Source organism: Cryptotermes secundus, unplaced genomic scaffold, assembly GCF_002891405.2.
Source record: "Cryptotermes secundus unplaced genomic scaffold, Csec_1.0 scaffold826, whole genome shotgun sequence".
NCBI lineage: Eukaryota > Metazoa > Arthropoda > Insecta > Blattodea > Kalotermitidae > Cryptotermes > Cryptotermes secundus.
In genome coordinates this window covers 99,267-119,362 of record NW_019743162.1, presented here as the reverse complement: position 1 = coordinate 119,362, position 20,096 = coordinate 99,267, and the positions used below count along the sequence as shown (strand labels likewise).

Below are 20,096 nucleotides of genomic sequence, written 5' to 3'. Positions count from 1 at the left end.
GTTGGCACTACAGTTCGCCGACAAGCGGCGGTCGCTCGGTCGCGGACTAGAACCACGGAGTTTTGTTGTTGTTGTTTGTATAAGCTGCCAGTGACTCTAAAATGCAATGATCCAGAGGGCGTGTGCGCTTATAACAGGGGTGAAAAGATTCAGTCCATAATCACTTGCACAATTGACAATGGGCCCTTCTGTTACCAAACTTGTTCCACCTATTGTTCATATTTCTCAACATAATAAAATAAGGTGTGTTATTTATTTCAACAGGAGCTGCCAATATTATCCCATAAAAGAAATTTCACAACTGAAATAACTATCCTTTTAAAAGTCTAATAAAACTGTAATTCCAATATTTTCTTCTTCTAACTTGGGGGGCAGCCTTCATATTGTCACTTTTTAATTTTAATTCGCTTAGTGGGAGGTGGAGTCCAACTGGGTCCACTCAGCACAGCGGCCGCTGATTGGCCTATTGTAGCCTGCCCCTGGTGATCATGATGGAGACTTTGATGGAATGAAGATTGACAGGGGAACCGAAGTACTAGGAGAAAACCCGCCCCAGCGCCACTTTGTCCACCACAAATCCCACGTGACCAGACCTGGTATCGAACCAGGGCCACCATGGTGGGAAGCCAGCGACTAACCGCTTGAGCTATGGCACGGCCTCATATTGTCACTTGACTGAGTGACTATAAACAGGGTTTCGGTCAGTGACTGAATTTATTGGACACTGTTACACACAACTTGTGTGTGTACTTTACAAACCACTATCACATAAAGACTAGTGTTCTCAGACACAGTCTTCAGTACTCTGCTTGGTAGTGTCATCCAACAGAGGACATTCCTCTGCTTCCAGGCTCACATCCTTGCAGGCTGGCGTCCATCGCACACCAACCTCCTACTCTTCTAGTTGCCTTCTCAGGGCTCACCCATAATGGCAGCTGGTTTAGTCATATAGCATCAGCATGGACTGCACATAAGACACTGCTTCAAACAGTTACTCCACTGCTGCGTGTTATATAGCCGTTACCTAGAACTGGCTGTTTTTCTGGTTCCACAGTTCTTGCTTTGAGCAAATATGCCACAATATTTAATGCATCATCTGTCTTGATGTCCGTGTTTAATTTATGATAGTAATATTTTTTTATTAACTTGAAGAAGCACTATCTATCGCTTTTAAAGAATAGTTATTATAATTTTAAAGAATACAGTTGTGGAGTAACATCAGTATTGGCCTGGGAAAAGCCACATAAAAAAATTCACTGCTTTAAATCCCATTGCTTAAAACATTTCAATGTATACACATCAAACAAAGAAAATCTGACATGGAATAATGTGAGTATGCTGAAACAGAACAAAATTGGAATAGAAGAATAAAACTTCAAGCCAGACCTTCACCTGTATTTACACGAAAATAATGAAAGGAAGGTTTCTGAAGGTTCATATTTAAAAAGAAGATCAAGCATACAAAATACAGATGCATTATAACAGCACTTAATGCAGTCACATATACTGCACTTCCATGATTATGAACTGCTTAGATGAACATTATTTATTTGTATGCACTTACAAATATAATTAGCTAGGATATAATACATGTATTTTCATTCACAATGATGAACTCTGTCTAGATTGATGGATATTTCTCATGGCCTCCCACAGTTGTCCAGATGCAAGCTGAAATAGCATCTTCAAGTAGACAATATTGACTATCTGCATATAAGCCTCCTCAGTTGGGCCTAAGTGATAGAGCTAGTCCCTGTCTCCAGAGATAGGGTCTAGCTCTGTTGATTGGGTATAAGTGAGTAGGCTTCTACCTGAAGATAAGACAGAATCCATTCTCTGAACGGTTGTGTTTCTTGCCACTTATGATGATACCATGTAGTCTGGTGGGAGGGTACCAAATTTAGCCCTAAAGATGGGGCAGCGGGTCCTTCTGTATTGTTGGCAGCCACCTACCACATTAGATTGGGTTATAAGACACAATTTAAAAGTCTGCAAGTCTTGCAAAAAGACTGCAGAATAGGATATAAAGCTATACATTCTAAGTGGTGTCTATTAAATTAGAACTTTTATGAATTTTATTGGCTGTTGAAATAGACATCCACCCATGACTGGTGGCTGCATGATTTCATAATATTAGCAATGAAGAATTAAAATTAAGGTGTGTTCAGCTGTTTAACCCTTTCATTGCTAGGAAAAACATGTATTTCAGTATGGTCTGTGGCAGGAAATATCTGGTCTTCACTCAGTTCTTGAACATCTTGCAATGCTTTGCATGCNTGTTCAGTAAGGCACAGTATGTGTGGAAGATTTGAATTCATGGAATTCATGTGGAAGTAATGTCTGTTATCTCTTCCATTTTCTAACATTGTATGACTACATTTCTTTGACAAACACATATTTTTGGAACTGCTACACCAAAGCAGCATACCACAAAGTCTGAGATTGAGGAATTTTGTTAGTAAGATGATTTTCCTGAAAAAAGGTATCTAGTTTAACAGACACAGCGATGAAGACAGTGAAATAAAATTAGAAACTAAATGGGAACATTGTATGACTACATTTCTTTGACAAACACATATTTTTGGAACTGCTACACCAAAGCAGCATACCACAAAGTCTGAGATTGAGGAATTTTGTTAGTAAGATGATTTTCCTGAAAAAAGGTATCTAGTTTAACAGACACAGCGATGAAGACAGTGAAATAAAATTAGAAACTAAATGGGAACATTGTATGACTACATTTCTTTGACAAACACATATTTTTGGAACTGCTACACCAAAGCAGCATACCACAAAGTCTGAGATTGAGGAATTTTGTTAGTAAGATGATTTTCCTGAAAAAAGGTATCTAGTTTAACAGACACAGCGATGAAGACAGTGAAATAAAATTAGAAACTAAATGGGAACATTGTATGACTACATTTCTTTGACAAACACATATTTTTGGAACTGCTACACCAAAGCAGCATACCACAAAGTCTGAGATTGAGGAATTTTGTTAGTAAGATGATTTTCCTGAAAAAAGGTATCTAGTTTAACAGACACAGCGATGAAGACAGTGAAATAAAATTAGAAACTAAATGGGATGTTAATTGCAAACATTAATCTACAGATAGCCATGCACCACAGCACTGATTAGGGGAAGAATATCTTTATGAGAGACATTCTGAACTGTTACGCATCTTAAGAGAAAATAAGCAGTAGACGTCCATAAAGTGTAACTAGTTTAACAAGAATAAGTACAAGTTTTGCCTTTACATATTTCAGCAAGGCATAGCCAACACTATGACGGAAGTATTGTAAAGTTGTTGTTTTCTGAACATATGTTGTTACTATAGCAGCCTAAAGGGCCTTATAATAGTTATGCAAATTTAAGAGTAAATAGTTAATAAAGATAAATTAAGTTGTGTATATAAGAAGGAAATGGTTAAAATCAGTTAAAGTAAACTAAAATGTCTTGTTGAGTAGACAGAAGAATATATTGATAGCCTTCACTTCTACTATTATTTATATAAAACATTTTGCAGACTGTTTACTGCAGGCCATATGTCTGCCTGGTAGAATATATTATTTTCTTATGATACATACATAACTTATCTGTGTATGAAATACACTGTATCACCACATGTTGTGAAGTTAAAATAAATTTCAAAATAAGCTGCTCGGATCTGCAAAACCTTGACATGTACACGTATATAAGTTTTCATGGCTGTGATTGCTCAGACTGTGGTATCCTGCATTTGACACCGCTGCAGTCTTGCAGGAAAATGCTGCCTCCATCTTCAGGTTTGAAATTTATAGAGCCAGGAGTCTGTTGGATCATTGTGAAAACTTCAAAATGTCACAATCCAGAAGACTTTGCAATATTTTATAATTAACAGGAGTGAAGCAATTTCGGTTTTTTCCAACACATGGAAATACATTTTACAATGCCTACTATGCATAAAACATTTGAGAATGGTTGATACATTGGATGGCCGACTCTGTGGTCTAGTGGTCAGAGTTCCCAGTGCTACCAGATGTTCTGAGAAGCAGTGGTTCTTAAATGGTGTCCACTCAGCCTTGTGAGGATAATTGAGGAGCTACTTGAATGGAAAAGTAGCGGCTCCGGTCTACAAAACCGAGATTAACGGCCATGGGAATCTGTTGTGCTGAACACGCGACACCCTCTATCCGCAAAACTTGGCATTAACTTCGCTGACAAGCGGCGGTCACTTGCAGACTAAAAGCCACCAGGATTTTGATACATGGGATATGGTAATGTTATCACAGCCTCTAAGAACAGTGTTTTTTACTGCGCGATACTGTAGTTTAATGGTCTCTTTATATTATCTTAATTGTTAATCATATTTATTATAATTTCCTAGTTTTAAGAAGAAAAATCAAGTTTCCTTTATGATTATTAAATCTGACATAATGAAATAAATCTAGAGCAATAAAGAAAGGTTTGGAAAGTATATTTATATTCATAAAAGCACATTATGAAAATGAGAAACATTCAGAATATCAAATGGCACTTGCAGCCTATACCAATGAATGCAATGGACATACAAGCTCTCCTTTCTAAATGCTGAATATGAAACTAAAGAAACAATTCCACCAAGATCAGATGCATGGCACTGCATGGTTACTGTTTCTCTTGACACATGTTAATTATTTTAAAGAAATTTTTAATAGTGTAACACTACTTATCATGATCAGTTCTTGTTGCTTTTGATATGTTATAAATTTAGTCCTGGAAACTTTAAAATTTTTTGAGAACTGACATAAAATTTACAGATCAAACATCCAATTACATGTATTGCCCTGCCAGGAAATGTAATGTAGAAATATTACTGACTGGCCATATATTCTAGTTTAGTCTTGCATTACTCACTGCCAGTGCAAATTACAAGAGTCAGTCACTGTAATTTCTTTGAAGTTTAACAGAAGTTTGCAGTTAACTGTAATAAAAAATATATGTCATTCATTTTCTCTATAGGTGGGTATGGACAGAATAGTAGTCAGTCATAAGAGAAAAACTTGCATATATCAATTTACATGTAAAATAGAAGCAAGCATTCCATTAATGGTTCAAGCTCATAATCTCTGCCATCTTAATGGAAGACACATCCCAATTCAGGGGTAAATGACAGATCACATGGCAAAGCACTGTACCATGCAGGGGGCTAAGAGTTTTATTTCTGACATGAGTAATAATTTAAGCAATTAAATAAGAACTTTGTACAGGAAACAGTGTCTGCTTTCAGCATATTAAGATGCGAGAAGTTAGAATAAAGTAAAGTTTTCCCTGTGCTTAACTAAGTAAGCTCTATGCCATGAAGGCGTATGGGGGAGTGGATGTACTATCCAGATTTTCTTAACCTTGGCACTATGTGGAGGTGAGTGTTCAGCTTCACGCCCCTGTCGCTTTACCCCCCCAGGACTCATTGGATAGGAGGCTAGGTGGGCCCCAGAGCCAGTCTAGATGATATGGAGAAGAGAAATTCTAGACTCCACCAGGACCTGAACTCCAGCCACTCGGTCATCTAACCCATAGCCAGTCGCTATACTGACTATGCTCTCCCAGCTCCTATCATTCCAGAAAGCAAAACAGAAATCTCAAAAGAGTTGTGTAACAAAATTACACAGGCTTTCCTCTCAGTATCCTTGTAAGGAGCTACAGTATTACCAGGAGTATAATGAGGATGCCTAAATCAGAAGGTCGTAATTTCAGTTACACTGACAAAATAAAAATAAAATGCTGAACACTTATGTAAAGTTTCAAAATCTGAGAAGCACCTTACTCTAAGGTCATACAGTATATTTAACATATATCGTTCACACAGTTCTGCTTTACTCGTTGCCATCATCATCAATGCAAATGAAAGCATTAGAGGAACTGATACAGTGGATGCAGTCCCTGTGTAAATCAAATTTGCTGCCGAACTTCTTTTTCCTTTGGCACTACAACCCCAAACTTGGGCTTTGGCCTACTTCCATGACACTCTCCAATTCATTTTTGTTTACTAGAACGTAGACATTTGGCTGGGCTCCTTAGATGGATGATCAGCTTGTCGCAAGGCCTCTACCCATACACAAACACAAAAAATTCGCATGCACACACAAACACTAAACATTAATGCCCTGAGTGGGATTCAAACCCATGATCCTGGCTTCCGAGCAAGCAAAGACAGTGCAGGCCTTAGACCACTTGGCTGCCGTGACTGGCACTGCAGAACTTTACAATTCTGATTTTCTGATTTTGTACCATAATGTATAAAGTACAGTAGTTCTCACTAAACCATTCTTATGCATCTTGGAAAACATACAATGTAGACCAGTCATGCTGAATCATATGAGAAGACATTTCTGAGCATCTTGGGCAGCATGCTTGATCATTCAATTATAAGTCAGTCACTAAAAGGTGAAGTTGCTCCTGTGGCTAAGAACAGGGACATGGATGCTAAGCTCCACGGCTAATTGGATGTTATTTTTGCTACTAAATCTATTCAAATAATACTGGACCTCTGGAGATTGGAATTAGCTCTATTTGATTGGGCCCAAATGAGTAGACTTTTTACCTGAGGATGGAAGCATAGTCCAGTCTCCAAAATGTTTGGTGTGTGTTGGGGGGAGGGGGATCGACCATCACGGTTGTTTGCTGTAGGTGTTTTTGTGACTGATGTCATGAAACACCTACAACAAACAACCATGATGGCCGACTGCCAATACAATAAACTCCCACCCCAACAAGAACATTAAAGACAACAACAGCCAACAAACCAACAAAACCGTAACTTCATCTATACAGCAACTGAATATACATACATACCTTACTATTAAGCTCTAACATAACACATCACATATTACAGATAAGGCAAACACATTCAGTTCAAGGACACCCAAAATAAAACATATAGTTAGCCCACATAACCAGAATTAATCTGAGGTAACTATAAATATAGGAGAAACAAAACAGCATTATAGAGAGCAGCACAACAATCTGTACACCTGAAGATGGAGGGTTAGGCCAAAACAGGTAGTGTCAATAAAGAGTAAACCACGAATGAATACTGACTGATGTCGCACATAAGAGTGCATAAAAGCAAAATGCAAAGTCAGATCTACACAGTGCAAATAATACAATTCAGTACGAGTGTAGACTCCATGAATATTTTTCTGATGATGATCCATAACTGGAACTTAAGGCTGGACCTATAGTTGTGTAATTCAGCCATTTATTTGAATTTTATAAACTCCCATAATATTGAGGCTGTTATCACATTTGTAAAGATCTTTTCATTTCATAAAATGTAGTTAAACTCTCCTCTCCTATAGACAGGACGGAAAAGTTTTACTATTTAAAGTGGGGCATAGATGTAACTCTTCAAGGAAGAAGAAGACTTTCAGACTTCAGAAGTTTCTAGTCAGAAGCAAAGACTTTCAGTGTTTGCACTCTACAGGACACGGGAAGTGTAAAATACATTGACTTGATATAATGAACTAGTATATTTGAACTTGTCAGAAGGTTAACACACCATACCTTCCCACTTACTCAGAATGCATACCCACTGTTTCACCTCCATATTGATTATGCATCCAGAATTAACAACTACTGAAAGAAAAAAAAAACTTGACCTAAATTTACGATTCATTTAAGTATGGTGTGTGCAAGATGCTATAAGGGCACGTGCTTTTCATGCAAGTTAACATAATATATTTGTATTTGTGTACAGTACAGTTGTAAATTTTTCACAAAACTGAAGATTCATGTTCTGGTCTTCTGAACTATCACAGTCCTGATAGGTGGTAACCAACGTTTTGGAGTAACATATTGCATCCATTATCTGAGGAGAAGGATATGGTGTCATAACTCAGAAGGACACAACGTATCTATTTCCAAATAATATACATTTCATAAAAGTGCAGAATTTATCATTCAGTCATTAGAATGAACCTGTAGACACTTCATGACCTCTGATTTCAATGAAATTTAACTCTGGTTTAGAGTCTCTATCTTTCGATCATTGCCATATTACAGTGAATACTGAACTAGTCTGCAAAACAGTCTTTTTTTTTCTGAGCATATACATGGGTTAGTGACTTCTGTGGAAGATATGAATAGTGCAACAAAATACAGTTGAATGGACTTGTTCATAACTCAATAAATCTGAAACACTATAAAAATGTGTAACAGCCTTTATCTGTTTCACCAGATTGGACTCAGTGTTACAAATCCTTCAATATTATTTTTGTCTTGCAAAACGTATTCTCTCCCTCACTGATGTGACAAACGTTTCAAACTTGTGCAGCCTTTAACAGATTAGTCAGTTACTTTCAAGATGTCAGAATGAGATATGATAAACAATGAGAATTACGTTCTGTTTAAGGAGAATGGGAAACTAATAACACATACAGTTAATCGAAACATTTATGTAATGAATTTGCCACATATAAAAGTTAATTATAAGATATGACATTTTTACAGCAATGAGAAGCTTCAAATTGTGGTCTTTTGGACATCAAAGTACATGGTTTCATAATCTTGAAGACCACAATGTGAAAGGTATTACTTTTCTGCATTACTTTATGTATTACCAGATGATGTTAGAAACTGAAGTTAGGTTTCATATTACATGTAAAATCACCTGTTTCTTCTATCTGACAGCACCAACATAAGAATCTGTCTTTAAAATGAAAAGTTGTCAAACACTTACAACGTGTATGAAAGGCAGGTAGTAGTTAAAAACATTTAACCCTTATTGAACACTGTGTACTGTTATGTGTTTATTTATGGCTTCTTTAATGATGATGTCAACAGCTTAAGACTATAGGATTCGTGAATAATGGATTAGAAATGGCCATGTTGCTTACAGGGACTACAGAAATCCCCAGAAAACATCAGTAGGGACACCTGGTGTCCAGGCCAAAGTTCGAACCTGGGACTTCCTGAATATGAAACAAAAGAGTGCTACACACTCAAGCATGATGTCTAGTCCATAATATTACAAAACTTAGTGCAACGTATTTAAAATCCCTCTAGCAAAAAATATAGTAAATAGTATAGCACGATGTCTTGTCCTAATATTACAGAACTCAGTTCAACATATTTAAAATCCTTCTAGTAAATAAATAAATAAAAAAAAAACTAACATAAACAACTCTAAGGCTATTCAGGTGGCTTACAGCTCATTAACTGGTGTTCAGACAATTCAAAGCTCTCTCATACTCTAAAAATAACTTCATAAGTTTAATTATAGCTTCAGAGAATATATTTTTGAAATTTATTAAGCTATGTAGGATAAAGTTGCCTATTTCTGTGATACCCCTAATTCCATGATGTAGCTTCCAGAGTGATGTAGCTCAGTTAGGTATTGTGCAGAAACTGAGCAAATATTCAGAAGATGGTGCAAGATGTACTGTTTTAAAGGTACCTCTTATAGTCTGGCCCAATGGGAAAAAATACAACTGCACAAGAATTCCAAATTAAGTGTGTGAAATTACCATGTCTGTTTGTATGTTGCTCCTGAGGTTGTGAGAATGCCTAGAGGGGAAAAATATATTAATACCTATTCCAAAACTACGCCACATTGAGCTGAATATGTTAGGATCTGAAATACGTAGGGTTCCCCATTCACAGCTTACTATTGAGAGGTACTGCACTTTTCCAGTTTCATTTAATATTTTCACTCTTTCCATGCTGTGCCCCCTGGCATCAAGTGTTACAGTGTTACTGGCCTCTGTACAACTGTTTTTAAATCATATATTCAAGTTGAATTTGTTTTTCTTGTCAGAAAGCAGTTTTCTAACTCATTCCAAAAATGCTGATACTAACATTAATTAGAATTGCCCTACCTTAACTAAACACAATTTCAATCTATTTCAGTTGTTTTTATCCTATTGTAAAATAGGGCAGTAAAACAAGCAGCAACCAAATATGTCTTCCCCAAGGAAAATGAAGTAGAATGATGAAAACAGCTGTTAGGAAAGTTTTACAGGACTGAACATTGCACAGACCTTTGAAATACTACAACTGACATTCAAAGAAACCATTCCTAAGGTAAGTGAACATTTTAGGCCACGCCATAGCTCAAGTGGTTAGTTGCTAGCTTCCCACCGCGGCGGCCCAGGTTCAAACCCAGGTCTAGTAAAGTGGGATTTGTGGTGGACAAAGTGGCGCTGGGGCAGGTTTTCTCCGAGTACTTCGGTTTCCCTTACCAATCTTCATTCCACCAAATTCTCGATCATCATAATCACCCGGGGCAGGCTACAATAGACGAATCAGTGGCTGCCGTGCTGAGAGGAACCAGTTGGACACCACCCCCCACTAAGCAAATTGAACATTTTGCTGCTCAGTGCAATTCTGAAGAAGTTTCAAACTGGTAAAACTGGTAGATCATCTACTCTGTTATCTGACTTACAACTGAGACTTGCAAAGTATGTGATATGCATGCAAGAACTTGGTTTAAACTAAGCCTTTCATGTTTAATCCTGAAAAAAAAAAAGTATATAACTGGATTCCAAAAATCAGGTATCAGTCTGTTCAACTGGAATGCTATTACTCCTAAGGCAACAGCATCATCTATAGTTCCAACAGAAATCAGAGCTAAAATAATCAAGTAGACAAACTGATCCTACACACCTCTGCCTGTGACCTGTTCAATATCCTCATTACTTGGAACAAAACACTGTCTGCCAAGTTCACACTGTGTCACCTTCAGTGAACCCTGAAAATGGTCCATCCTGTGGCCATAACATTGTGGCTTGCCACTCCAATCTCTCTTCTGTCAATTCTGAAGATGGTCAAGTTTCCATGACAAGACCTTGATCCAGAAAAAGTAAACGCAGCATTGACAAGACAATGGGGAACAATGATGACGACTCAACCTACTCGGTATGGGGACAGGATTATGCATATGACCTGAAGACAAGCACAGGAGTAGAATGGATTAAGGGTTCCTTCTGCCTTTGATGGTGGCGTATATAACAAGAGTGAACACACTGGTGATGATTCTGAAGAAGACATTTACAAGTATTCATAGTGTGAAGATTCATAAAAGTTCATACTGCAATCCTAGGGTCATTTGGTATTTTGTGTAACTACTCTACATCACATGGGATCCTACATTTGATTAAACACTACAATTACAATGACACATTACTTACATGTAATAAAATTAAGCACATTTAAGATATTGTGGCGTACTGGCTCTATGTAGGAACTGTTGAGCCACAGAGGCCTTGGGGCATGTGCGCAATGTGAGAGTTGCGGATTGTATTGGCGTGTTGCTAGGTGACAACTTTGTGAATGCTTGGATGGCGCAACAGGAAGTGAGAGTTACGTCACATACCCCCACTCATCCCATTGCTGCGCGACGCTCGGTAAGCACACCTGACAACAATACCTGATATCTGTTGCTGGGCAGTAATGTGTGTTCTATGTGGTCTGTGCTGAGCCTATATCAGGAGCAATGAACACTATTCAGGCACTATTCAGTATGAGTATGAGCTATGAGCAGTTGAGTGGCGGAAGCAAGTGAAGCGGATCAAGGAATACGGAAGGTTGCCTGTGAGGATGTCAAGTTTGATTTAGGAGATGTCATGAGTGTGACAGTGCATGCAACAGTGGATTATGAGGTGTATGTAAATCATTGATAGCACTGTAATTTGAGTGTAATTGAGAGAGCATGTGTAACCAAGCTGTTAATATGTTATGAAATGGATTATCTCTTATATACACACATATACACGGTGTTTCATGACTTTAGGGCATAACTGCAGGAGGTGATTTTCTAGGTCTTTGTGATCAAAAAAGTTCATATAAACATGTGTCCGATTTTGGATGGTTACGGAGTTATGACCGTTTTTTCATTCTCATACATGCCCTTGTGTGAACCGTGTCTATCATCTGGCGGGTCGCTATTTTTAGCCAGCTACAGACAGCATTCTCGTTTACTCGACACTTGAGAGGTACCTAAGGCGTGGTGGGTTGGTATGTCTGGCCACGGACCCGCGCGATTCACAACCGAGCGGCAGCCTGTGATGTGGCCGGCGGTGGCATTTTCGAAAATCAGCTTTAAGCACCAATAAATTCAAATTAAAGGTAATTTCACAAAGTTAACTTTACATTCATACTTTAAATGTATCATGTATTATGCTGGTTTATTATTTTGTTCCGTTTATCGTCAGTAATCGTTACCTTCTATTCTGAGTTTAAAACTGTCATAACTCTGTAACCATCCAAAATTGGACAGATGCTTATATGAACTTTTTTGATCACAAAAACCTAGGAAATCACCTCCTGCAGTTACGCCCTAAAGTCGTGAAACACCCTGTATATTGATGTTTATTTGGAAGGAATAGGGATTTAGTAGTAAGTACTAATTGAATATTTTAGTTTATTTGTTATACCAATATTATATTTAAGCATCCTGTTGCACTCCATACGATAAATGATATAATGATACAAATTCCGTCCCAAGTGCAAACAATATATTATGTGTCCTTGATCTTGCTCCTCTACACTACATGTTTCGGCCTCAGATGGCCATCATCAGGTGTATAACACTCACATTGCTGTCACACTGCACCCAGCCCAAAATTTAACATTTAAAACACCTTCCTTGTTATTATCAACATCTACTTTGTTGATATCTGTCTGGTTTGTAGATTATTTTACACACGTTAATTTTGATGTTCCTGTAGTAGCACTATAAAATCTTTAGTTCTAACTTTAAATTTTTTAAATTTTTTTTTTCTCTAAATTTTAAATTTAGAGAAATATGTCTTAAAATGCCTTGTATTTCAATTTTGAATGAGGGTTTAGATTTTTTAAAACCAAAAATGAATTTAAAATGGCACAATTTATAAGCCACAAGGCAACTTTCTTTGTCCACTTTACTGTTTTCCGAGGAAGAGAATAGTAGGCCAAGTACTGATCAGCTCTATCAACTCCCTTCATGAACATATTATACTCGGAAATACAAACAGGCTTCTTTCCTGTCCATGTCTCCTTTGAACATCAACCATGCTCGAATTGTGAATTGTGGAAAAACAGTTCCGCTACTTCAGACATTTGCGTTGGGTCCGATGAAATTTGCTTCACCCCTGGATTTCCAGTAAACTGTCCCAAAGCAGGCGTTTTGTCTACTTTTCCCCATGTGGCTGTCCCCGCAATGTTTCTACCCACACTTTCGTCAGAGCTACTTTCACTTTCACTTTCACTTTCACTTTCACTGTCTGTGGCCACAATTTTTTGTTCGCCCCTGCCACACTCACTATCAGATTGTGAGTCGCTATCACTAGCAGACTTACAAGGGACGTCACATAGCTCATCGGAGAACAAGTCAGATATTTCTTGTTCTCCAGGAAAATGCTTGGACCTCAACCTCTTCCGACCTTGATCTATTTTGCACTAATTAACTTCCTGCCTGGTGCATGCAGCTGGAAGATGAACAAAGGCATTTTCTTTTGGAGTGAGAAAGGAAAACAGTTGGGTCATAAACAGCGGGGTCATGTTACTGACTACGAAGAAAACATTCAAGAGGTCTATCACGCACCAATCATGCGTCTGTCTTGGTCACAGCCAGGCTTGGTAACTTAAATAAGTAAGAGAGGTACTTACAACCCTTCCATATTTTGTTAGATCACCTATATTATTCTTTTACTAATGTAAATAAATGTTATTTTGTGTTGTTTGGTTAGAAGAGAGAAAGGTATTTTACTGATTTGGGAAGGGGCTTCAATAGGGATGACTCCTCGAGAAGGTACCCTATTCCGCACCCCTCCTGGCATCATAATCCAATCATCCGAACTAGAACCCGTCATTTTGCCACGTGCACCCAATACACGTGATAGTATTTTATGCTATTTACTTAGGTATCATGGTATTAGGTAATTACTCAAGGGAGCAGGATACCACCACCACAGAATTCTGAAGCTTGTCATGGAGTTGGGAATCATTTGCATGGAAAAGTATTAAAAAATACTTCATTAAGTACAGCAGATGATCATCTTGAAAATTGCATAGATATATATTTTGGGGTTCAGGCTTTAACACTGAAATCTTGTATTTAATTTCAATCAAAAATACATTACTTAAAATACAGTATCAAGAAATTAGACAACTTTATTGTGCCTCAATGAAAATGGATTTCTGTAGTACTTAAAGCTGCTAATACAACTGACTGCCTAATACAAAAGCAAAATAGCAAATAGCACCAGTACTCTACATAGGTCTCCAGCATATGATTAATTATTTGATACTTCTGTTGACATCATTCAGCAGTGGTAGTAATCCTGGCTAAGGGCTGGATGACAGGGGGGGTTGGAGTTCCAAGTCCCAGGAGGGTCAAGAATTTTCTCTTCTCCATGTCATCCAGCCCAGCTCTGGGGCCCACCCAGCCTCCTACCCAATGGGTACCACGCGCTCTTTCCCCAGAGGTAGAGTGGCTGGGGCGTGAAGCTGACCACTCACCTCCAACTAGTGCTGAGGTAAAAAAAAGTGGGTCTATACATCCACTCCCCCCATGTGTCTCCATGTCATAATGCTTAATTAGTTAAGCACAGGGACAACTGTACCTTTTACTGGTATTGCTCACTTTCATAACGCGAGTGATGGGTCAAGAGGTATGGTAGAGAGGGGGAGACCAAACAGAACTCAAGAACATAAGTCCTAGAAGAGTTCCTTCCACGAAGGTTTCCGTACTGATTTAAAATAAAACTCATGACTAAAAGGTATGAGGCCAGTCCTCCAGCACATACGCCTTGTTCAGATCTTCTCGGTGCCAATTTCTTTCACATCAGAAGTTTAAAATTACAATAAGAATCATAAATTACATAAATTACAATATGTCTAAGCCACATATATACAAACAAATGATGTTTAATAACAATGATAATGATAATGTTCTGCTTCTTCAATTATGGATGTATCAGTCTATGACAGACCTGTCAATTCCAAAATCTGTTACAACCTGAGAACTGCAAAACCAACACTTCCTCTCTAATTTCATTTACAGACATAATCTCTTACTAACAAAACATGAAAATGAATTTCCTTTATGTGAAGTGTGGGTGGGTGGACAAGTTCTGTCCCAGTGCACAACCAGGCTTCAAGGCCTTCACCTTCTTATTGTCTGTCTCGTTGCACAAAAATCTAATGAAATAAGACTTCATAATAATCAGCGAGTTAAGGATTACGAGTATAGTGAAGGTGGTGGTACTCATAAAGCAAAACAGAGAACTAACTTTAAACCCATTTTATACTACTTTGCCTCCTTGAAGAAAAAACAAGTGCTGGTGCTGTATAATGCCCTAAAGAGCACTGATTATGGATGGATTTCTGTGAAAATTTAAAAGACAATTCTATTTCTATTTTCATCTATACAATAAGTCAGGAATTTAACTGGACAGAAGAGGATATCCTACAAAGGTTGTTTGAACACATGCGACATATGAATAACCAGACCTGAGTGCTCAATCACCACAAAGAGGATGTTGAAATATGCCAATGGGGCCAAAGAAACGTTTTTCCAAAGCAATTGCACTACCACAAAATACTTCCATCGATTGCAAAGCACTGTGAAAAATAATAAATGCAATCACTCAAATTTTTGGGAGAAAATACAGAATAAAACTGACTTTAAATGCATCACAACTACTTACTACAGACATGCACTTCAGTTAAAAATATTTTTGTACCCTTACCAGAACCATCAACCAATTTAAAGTAGGCACTGCCAGTCTGAATGTGACGGCCGAATACTTTAGGTAATACTGCATAGCATTATTCTGAGCCAAATACTGGATAGCTTTTTTCTGAGCCTGCTTTGTGCACTCTACTTTTAAGTCACATAACATTCAGAGAAACCAAAGGATAAAATTATGCTATAACACTAATAAATTATAGATATTAACTCTATAAATAAATGTCTTCATTTAAAATATCATGTGTGTTTTTCATTAAGACTATGTGTTATAAGATAAAATATATTAACTACAGACACACATGAAAATATCGGTACAGAATACCGCCTGTACCTACACCATACCAACATTGCAAAATTCAAGTAAGTTTTTAAGACTTTCCCTACCTTTGGCTTGAGCTAAGCCCTACCTCTGTCATCCCTTCCATCTGTTTCAGCCAATATGAACACCTTCTGCAGTACAGAAATACGAGATACAACCATGCAAACTATTGCGTCGGACTGTCTGTCGGATCAGGCACCCCACGCTTGCGCCGTTTATTCAGCAATGGATTGTTTGTGTTATCCAGATTCTTAATGTGCACCTGGTCATAGTCAACACGCATTGTTGCAAGCGAACGTGTCATTTCTTCTTGAACCTCTGGCCAGAGGTCCTCTGCTTCACGTAACATACGGCCTGTGTGTAAGGGTGTTTGGGGCACCTCTGTATATTGCTGTAGACAAACAGAAAATAAAGCATTATATTATGAAGAGTTCTATCTTCTGAGATACAACACTGTGTAGTCCGCTGAAGTCAACCAACATTTCAAAGGGACATGCCGCCTCCATCTTCAGGGCTATCGAATAACTCAAGCAAGAAACCAGAGTGATGCAGCAGGTAGCAAGGAAACCAAAACCACTGTTGTCAGAATCTCACACTCTACTACAAAGCGTTACAGTCTTTAATATTAATGACATTACAAGCATAAACCACTTAGAAGTACCAAAATTACAATACATAATATACTTTTAAATTTCATTTCTCACCTTCTCTATGAACAGCTGGTACCACAGCTTAAAATGTGATATAAGTTTCCAGAAAACAATTCCTTACTTCAAAATAGTTGATATCACTGGCATTTATTTATGAAAGTGTGGATTTATATCTCCTTGAGCAAATCTGTCTGGCTTAAAGCTAGACATGCTACAAAAATACTATGGGTAAATTTCACCATTGCAACTCTTTTTGCATTGTAGCAAGCAAAGAACAAAAGGCAGACAACTAAGATACTCCATGACACAATGTGTATCGGAAAGTTTCCGGACTGTTACTGTTGTAACTGCCTTGGCGAAAGGAGAGGGAATGTCAAGGTCACGATTCTGCAAGCCTATTTTGTAAGTCTGCCATGTGACACTGCACTTTGAACATGCAGTGTTGATACACATGTGCTCTTTCAACTTCGTGTTTCATTTTGCCTGTGATGGATGGCAAAATCGAGCAATGTGTCTGCATCAAATGTTGTGTGAATCTCGGCAAATCTGCTACAAAAACCTTGAAATGCTTCATGAGGCTTTTGGAGAACATTCTTTAAGGTGGACAGTGGTTTTTCAATGGCATTCATGTTTCAAGGCTGGCTGAGTGTCAGTGAAGATGACGAACATTCAGGGCAACCAAGCACCAGCAGAATGACAGAAAACATTGAAAAATTTCGAGAACTCATCCATGAAGACAGTCACTGAACAGTCTATGAGCTGGCAGACACCGTTGGGATCAGTTATGGAGTCTGCCACGAAGTTTGTTCCCCCAACTCTTGACAAATGATCAAAAACAGCGGCGTGTAAACATGTGTCTTGAGCTATGAGAGATGGCTAATGAGGACCCAACTTTTATCTATAGGACCATAATAGGTGACAAAAGTTGGATTTACGATCATGATCCAGAAACAAAGCAACAGTTGTTGCAGTGGAAGAGGTCACAATCACAAGAGCAAAAAATGGATCGCAGGTCCGGAATTCAACAAAGAGCATGCTCATTGTTTTTTTTTATATGAAGGGGACTGTTCTCTGTGAATTGGTTCCCCCTAACACTAAGGTCAACTCTGACTTTTACTGTGACGTTTTGAGACACCCGAGAGAAAATGTGCCACGAAAAAGACTGGAACTTTGGTGCAACCACAAATGGCTCCTTCATCATGACGTGCCCATTCTCACGTCCCTGAAAACCAGTTTGTGACGAACAACAACATGGTTATTGAAGAAAGTCGTCTTCTGGGATGTGGCGCCATGTAGAAATCGGGTTAACTGACATTTCTGAGGAACGTATCACCTCCATCTTCAGGGTAGAAGACAAAAAGAAATCCGCAAGCAAACCACCGCCGTGAAAACCTCAAATCTTATAACATGGTTATTGTTCCACATCCTCCCAATTTGTCAGACTTAGCCCCCTGTGATTTCGCTTTATTTCCCAAATTAAAAATGAAACTGAAGGGATGACATTTTGAAACATCCAAAGGGAATCACAAGCGGTACTTGACAGCATTAAGGAAAATTACTTCCATGGTGCTTTTGAAGTGTGGAAAAAACAATGGGATCGCTGTATATGTTCCCAAGAAGACTATTTTGAAGGACATGGCAGCCAAAACTGAGTAAGTTAAGTCAGCATTTCTTTCTTGACCTAATCTGGGAACTTTGTGATAGCACCTCATATCTGTGCTTCTCACGATGGTGAGTATTCAGATCAGAGTGTTCTAGCACAACACAGTGTAGTTCAGTAGGTGAGTTCCTCCAAAATGTTTGTATCTGTTTACTTAACAACATGGTATCACATCCTGGAGGATCATGATGTGAAGATGTTGCTTGACGAAGGCATGTTACAAGCAACTCAGCATCATCCACACAATGTTAAGCTTGGCAGACCAGTCAGAAGTAACACCTGCTGAAGGTAGCTGTGCTCACACTTGTGTAACACATATAATGGTATCAAGTTTGCACAGTACTGAGGCCATTCAGTTTTGTTTTGTTGAACCTTCAAAACTGATATTTCATTTCTTTAAAAGGAATGTTGCAGAGTGTTAAAACTTTCAAAAACATTCCTTTCTTCCACTGTTTCAATAAAACTGTTACTAAAACAGGAAATGGTGCATCACATTTCAAAATCATTTGACATGAAATTACCCACATATATTAACTCAAAATGTAACTATCTCTAAGTTCCTTTTATCCTGGTAACTGCTGTGCTGTGGAAGGATTTTACTACCGGGAATTTAAATCTCTGCTTTAGGGTACTACATTTGTTTCAGATGGGCATTACCTCCCCAATAATTAAAGGATTTTAATGAAACTTTCAGAGAACATTCACTATACACTGATGTTTTTGTAAATTAAATATATTTTACCTTAATAGTTGACTTTTGTGAGGTAAGTCTTGAAACAGCCCTAAACATACAGACTGGCCTCAGAATCATGACACCAAAACACTTGTCTTTCTCTTGTTGTTCTAGTAACACACACCACACCTCTCTGCTGGCCTTGACTTCCTTCAGTTGGAGGAATCCTCACTGGGACATCTTTCAAGCAGTCTAGGCACTGTGTTGTCTGCGGAATGTCACCCTGATGCTGTACAAGTAACATCACCCTGATGCTGTACAAGCAGACCCTGAACCATGTCAATTCTGAAATTCAAGTCCTTTGTGAATCTGCTCTGCAGATAACCATGGAGTTAAAAACTGTGTCAGTGAGTAACCTTCTGAACACTATGACATACCATTCAGTCAGCTTTTTTCTTTCTAGAAGGTAAGCATGAAGAAGCTGATCTTTTAGATTGACTCCTATCATATTTCCATTGTAGTCCAGAACTGAAACAGGGGTTTTCTTCTCCCATACTGTTTTCACCTTCTTCATTTCATCACCACATGCTCAGATCTTCTTACCACACTATTTCAGCACAGAAGCTGGGCCAGAATGCTGAGCTATAATTTCCCTTTTCCTGAGTTTCTTCTCGTTCACTATTTGTGGTCTTTCCTGTTAAGGTACAGAGTTCCAACACAGTCAGGTTTCATAACTTTTAGTGTTAAGGCCAGTGCTGGTGAATTGTAGAAGTTGTCCGTCCACAATGTGTGCTCTTCACCAAGCAGTGGTTCCACAAGAAATAACACAACAGCTGCTGTTTTACTCTTCTCCTCTGATAAGAGTGTTGACTGAAGTCTGATCTGTTCCAGTATAAATAATAAAGGATCAGAGATAGCCTGAGCTAGATTCACAAAGCTCACAAGACTTACTTCCAAATTTTAATGACTTTGACATAATGTACTGTTTGAATGAAAGCCTCCCTTTCCAAAGAGTCAAAGGCTCATCCATTGCAATATTCTGGTCTGGCTTGTACAAAGTCTGAAATTTCCAATTCATACAGAACATCACTGTGTGTATTCT

General features: G+C 38.2%; 1 protein-coding gene across 1 annotated transcript in view; it reads right to left on the bottom strand.

Annotated features, from left to right (window-relative positions):
• Window positions 1-15,478: 15,478 nt before the first annotated feature.
• The window catches only part of LOC111873961 (MAP kinase-activated protein kinase 2), a 41,136-nt gene continuing 36,518 nt past the window's right edge, over window positions 15,479-20,096 (bottom strand). The window contains exon 8 of the mRNA XM_023869076.2: window positions 15,479-16,402. Within this exon, the coding sequence (XP_023724844.1) occupies window positions 16,178-16,402 (225 nt within the window). The 3' untranslated portion in view covers window positions 15,479-16,177. The remainder of the gene's footprint in view (window positions 16,403-20,096) is intronic.